General features: G+C 32.9%; 1 protein-coding gene across 1 annotated transcript in view; it reads right to left on the reverse strand.

Moving 5' to 3' along the window:
• Positions 1-4,963, reverse strand: part of LOC129244962 (uncharacterized) — a 43,372-nt gene extending 38,409 nt beyond the window's left edge. The window contains exons 1-2 of the mRNA XM_054882892.1: positions 4,611-4,963; positions 4,275-4,532 (exon numbers count right to left, since the gene is read on the reverse strand). Of these exons, the coding sequence (XP_054738867.1) occupies positions 4,275-4,326 (52 nt within the window). The 5' untranslated portion in view covers positions 4,327-4,532; positions 4,611-4,963. The remainder of the gene's footprint in view (positions 1-4,274; positions 4,533-4,610) is intronic.
• Positions 4,964-6,000: the final 1,037 nt, after the last annotated feature.

The raw sequence follows: 6,000 nt of genomic DNA on the forward strand, positions 1-6,000 counted from the left end.
TTGGGCATAAAGCGATATAATCAAGTCTCAAATATGTAGTAATGAATTAAATTCACCTAAATTTCACATATTTTGTTTTTTTCCAATCCAATTTTCCCATTTTTTCAAAAAAAAATATTCAGAATGATGGAATAAATCGATCGAGCCATGTCTAACTATCATTCCGTGCACAGTAAACTTCAGTAAAAATTGATCTATATTAACGACGACCTTTTACTCTGTGGCCTGAGATAGGTATTCAATATCAAAAATGAGATAATTTTAAAAAATTAATATTACTATAATAACCGAAGAATTGATTGATTTTTTTAAATTTCTAGAATACGACTGTTACATCTTTAACAAACACTTTCAACCCGCATTGCATTTCATTTTAGTATTTTTAGTATTATGGTGTTTTTTTAGATTTTGGTATTTAAATGGTAATATCTGAAATATGTATAAAGAAATTAGAGATAAACCACCACTGTGCGTCTACCCACTTATCTAGCCCGAGCAACAATTAATGATGATTCTATAAGACTGTGGCTGGGATTAACTTGAATTCATTCAAGTTGGTCAATCACTATAGCAGCTGATTTGTGTCTTGACTGTCGAGGCAGCCTGTTCCTTTGTTGCTGGCTTGTTTGTTGACATTCCTATTGAAATTTTGGCATTAAGCATCACTTTTAAAAAAGCAAAGTACATGTAAATGTTATTGTTGCTCAAGAGATGTCACTTTCAATAGATTCGTTTTGGCTGGGACATAAAAATTTCGAATTTATACGATCTGAAAGATTTCTCTACGTGCTATATTGTATTTTTCGCCCTAAGTGTGATTTCTCACTCAATAACTATGATACTCAAGAATGATAAATTACCAGGTTTGGCCATGCCAAACAAAATTATAAGAGTAACCATTGTATAGATCCATAAGTAAAAACGCTTTCAGTTGGTCGTCAAAAATGGCCACAGCTGAGATCACCTGATTCCAAACCGCACTTTTATGTAACATGTTTGCATGAAAAATTATTACAATTCCAAAACAAAAATAGTATACAATATGCTAAAAATTGTCGTACGAATTTAAATATATCTCAATAAAAAGGAGTTATTATAGCTAAGAAATATTTGTTACTGTAAATTTTCCAAGTCAAAGATATTATTTTGTATTTTTTTTGTCGATATTCTATTGTTCTCAATGTTACAATAAAATTCTAATTTGGCATATCAATCCCGCCAATACACTCAAGCAAACAGACCAAGCACTCATACTATTACACACTTAGGTGCCTGTCAAAAAATAGAAAGAAGAAGAGTGTTTGTACTTATATTTTTGTACTATATTTTGTCAGTTGTTGTTCAGACGTCAAGGAAATAAAATGGGGAGTAACTGCGTTGATTTTTTTTCGTATATGACCAACACAATCTCAGTTTTTTCGTAAAAAAACCCCCGCCATAATCCCAATTACATCAGGAAATCAGCTGATTCCTTAAAAATCGCTGAAAGCCGGTTAACGATCTGATATTGGCCACACCTCTGCATTCAGTACATCATGTATAATAATGGAATTTTCTACCATGAGCATCAATGAGCATAAATGCCTAACACAAACGCAAACATACATACATAACTATAGGGTGAGCCATGTAAAATTTGCTTTTTGAATCGGCTATAAAAAAAAACTAATCAATATTTTTTCAAACTTTTTGTTTTATTTTGAAGGTTGAACATTGTCATTTGTGAATGAAAAATAATATCGTTCAAATGACTGCCACGACTGTCTTTACAGTAGGCCATTCGATCAACCCAATTTTTAAGCACATTTTCGATTGTTTGGGCTCCGTTCTCCCTGAATTCTGAATGGTAGTCACGCTCAAACCATTCGGTTCGGCAGCCGTATTCGTTACTGTGCAGAAAATTTCTGATAGTTTGTGGGTGTACGTCCACAATTCACGACTTTTCGATTGAGTTAGAAATGTTAATTGCAAACATTTTCGAGTTCTCTTTTATTAAACGTATAATTATTCATTTGGTTGTTTTTGAGCTAATTTTGGAAATTTTTACAGTACCACTTTTTCTAAAAAAAAATTGGTTTTCATTATATGCTCTCAATGTATTAAATACTGTCGAAATTAAGTTTTTCAAAATTTCCGCGATTCGACGCACATTTTTCCCATTTTCCCACATTTTTTTTTTTTAAATAACTCTATGTTTGCTTATTCATCTGCACTCTTAAAAACTTCCAACGTCAATGGCAAAATGTGAGAAATAGAAGTAACTTCGTCAATGCCGTTATGAAAAAAATAACGGAATACACATATTTTACTTAAATGTGCTAAAAAATGTTGGTGTTCCACTCTTTGTTTGAATAATTATGCTATTGCAGCTATTACTTAAATAAACGGAGTTATCGTTAATATTAAAACAACAATTGTGCATATTGAATAGTTAAAAATGAAATATACTCCCCGCAAATGAATTCCTAAAAACCGTGAATAATTTCTTTACTTATGTATATAAATTTGATTTTTTTGAATATTAGTCCCTGTTTGTTTTTGGTTCAACTGTATATGTACAGTGGCTGAATAAAGAACTCGGACACCCAAGTGATATGGTTTTAAATAAAAAAATATATATTAGAATGCAAATCTAATGCGTTTATAGGTCACATTTATTTTCGTTCTTCAAACGTATTTTTCAAAACAACAAAAAACATAAACAAACTTCAACTTATTCGTACATAGAAAATACAAACATAAAAACTTAGCAAACTAATATACATGGCAAAATAAGAACGCGAACATTATAAATAATATTTAAGAAAAAACAATATAATTAATATTTAGTCGACAAGCTTTTATTTTTTCTCACAGCATTCAGTCTTTTTGGCATGGATTCGACCAGCTTTTTGCATGATAAAGGATATATTTTCCTTCTTTTTTCTTAACATACTTTTTCAGTTGGTATTCAAAATGAGCCCCCCCCCCACAGATGTCCATTTAAGTTTCAAGTACTTTAGGGCCGTTGTACATAAGCCATAGACGGACATCAAGTGCCTAATGCTTGGGATCGTTGTCTTGATAATACTAAAAATTGTCCTTAATTCTCAACTTGTTAGCACTTTGGACCAAATTTTCTTTCATAATTGTTAGGTATTGTTTGTGGTGTGTGTTAAAGAAGTACAAATTTCTAGTACCAGCAGTGGATATACTATTACCGACCCCCATGTTTAACTGTCGGACGTTAGTTTTTTCCAGCAGCTCTAATGAGGTCTTCGCCACACATATGATTGTCTATCTAACCTAAATATGTTAAACTTGCTTTCATCTGCAAATAAAACGTGTTTCCAGAACTCGTCTCGTTTTCTTCTTATTTTCCACGGATTTTGTTTCTTTGAAACGTTATATCACGTGGTACACAGTCGACCAGGGTCTATTCACTATTCCCCGAACGGTTTTACCCTTTTTATGATGACTAATAATTAAATTTCTGACTTCAATTGAGCTTTGTCCAAGCTGCCTACCCATGTTTAGAATTTGGACTTTTATTCAACAAAACGCGACTAAATTTGATTTAAGGTTATTACGTTTGGTTCTTTCATTGCACTGTTCTAGTGAGAGATAATAAATTGTGGGACTCCTCGTTTTAAACTCCCAAACAACCGCATTAATGCCAGATGTCGGACTTCTTTTTTGACACCAATTTCGCGAATGCTGCACTATTTTCTAAATACTATTTGAATACCCCATAGAAAAATATAAAAATAAAAAATATTTAACTGCATTTCTTACAAAAATTTTGAATTTGAAGCTGCATGCTATGTATGTCCGAGTTCTTTATTGAGCCACTGTATGGATGTTTTTGTAATGCCATATTGCGTATATTTACCGGTATTTTTTGCTCGCTTCACCAGAGATACTTAAGGGCGCATTTCTTTTAGACAACACGTGCCAATTATGCGATAAACGAGTATTTTGTAAACTTTATATTATATTTTTGGCCGAGTGGCTGGTCAAAATAAGCGGGGAAGCACTTTAATCGGGGGATACTGTATACAGCTCAGCTGTATTTCCCAGAAAACGCCATACCTTTGGTTCAATATATATGTATGTACGTATGTATCTGCGCACAAAACTCTTTAGAAAACCAATCATCTTTTATCAGCTTTTAACAACTATAAAATTAGATTAAGGAAATTTCAGGAGCAAGTACATATTTAAGTGTGAGCTTAATATAAAGACTTTCGAGTATTATTTATAAGCATTTGCTAAGTTCAAATGTTGAGGCTCACCTGTGATTAATTTAAAAATAAATTTCAGCTTTCGATTGGCGTACGTTGACATCTTGGCACCTGTTTGTTATTATTTCTTTATTTTTTTGTTAAATTAATTGATTGTTTTACTATGTATTGTTTTATTTTTATTGTATTCGCTGTTATTGTTTTGATTAATGACTTTCGTGGTTTTATTTCTCACACTTCTTCGATATTTTTACTTCCTCGATTCACGCGCACTACAGCACTTGTTGATCGCCTACTGGCGGCGGCACACTGATTGAGAAGAATGAATAAAATTTAGAATTTATTCTTTATTAGCCGCTTTTTTCGAGTACATGCATATGTACTTACATATGTTGTCTTTCTGTCTAAGCAACACAGTCACGCACTAAAGTGAAATAAATTTTGTTTAGCACATAAAATTTTGTTTACGTGCGACACACAACGATAACACTTTGCGACTAAAATGCAAAAAGCAGCTAAACCGGCTGAGAGATCATTTATGTAGACTGGCTAAGCGGTAGGTCGACCGGTCGGGCGGTTGGTCGGTTGATCATCTCGCAGCTAACGATTCAGCGCTAACAGCCGATCTTGGGAAGTGAGATGATAGCCGAAGAGCGGGGCGTCCCCAAGCCAATATAGCAGTTATCAGCCTCTACCAATGACTTTAAAAAAATCATAAGCATTAACTGAATCACTGCCCGCTGGCGTTCGTAAAAATGTAGGTACCCTTTTTGTGATCATGCAAAATCCCTAATGACTAATGCCATTTGTGCATACTTATGTAATTCCATGTGTGCATGCTTACATACATATGTACATATATTACATACGAGTATATGTGAACAAATATCGGTGAATAAATTTGTGGCATTTGTTTCAAATAGTCAAATAATAAATTTGCATAAATTTTTTTTCGTAAGAATGACTTTGATTGCAATCTGGAAACCGCGAATATATGTACGTATCACAAATTGCTGATTCTGCATACATACATACATACATACATAAGTAGTACAGGCTACAGAAGGCGCGCAACCGGATTTTATATACATAGCTAACTCAACGACGCGGGGTAAAGGGGCTCACTGCAATTAAGTTTAACTGTCGCTTTCTAACTTTTTTATATTATTTGTGCTGCTGTTGGTATTTGCAAAGTTTATTGACGGATTGCATTTTTTTTTTTTCTTATGATCTTAAAGTCTGAAGTTCTCATATTAATGAGCGCTAGCACTGATTGCTTTATGATCCTTATTGTCAGTAGGAAAAAATCCCTCTTCATGCCCATGTATGCGTATGTGTGTGTGTGCACCTGTATCTGGTTGCAATTAATACATAAAGTGATGAAATCTTATCTTTGTCAGCGCATTTATGGCAAACATCTATTAAATAATAATCCTAAAATTAATATTTAAGAAACATACTTATACATATACACATACAAATACCTATGCATATATATCTATGTATACGTTAAACATTGTTAATATGTGCGTATTTCAGTAAATAAGTTTTAGCGCTATTTTCTAGATCACGCTCTAAATTTGTTATCACTGACACTTTTTTCTATTCCATTTACTTTTTACTTTAGTTTAGTTTTTTTTACTCTTGCTCTCGTATGTATTTTTTTATTGTAATGTTTGTTTATTTTGTCAAAGGTGCATTGCCAAATCGTCGATTTTCAAAAGTGCACGTATGTAAATACATACATACGTACGTTCTAGATTTACAGGCATGCGTT

Source organism: Anastrepha obliqua, chromosome 4 (assembly GCF_027943255.1).
Source record: "Anastrepha obliqua isolate idAnaObli1 chromosome 4, idAnaObli1_1.0, whole genome shotgun sequence".
In the NCBI taxonomy this organism is placed as follows: domain Eukaryota; kingdom Metazoa; phylum Arthropoda; class Insecta; order Diptera; family Tephritidae; genus Anastrepha; species Anastrepha obliqua.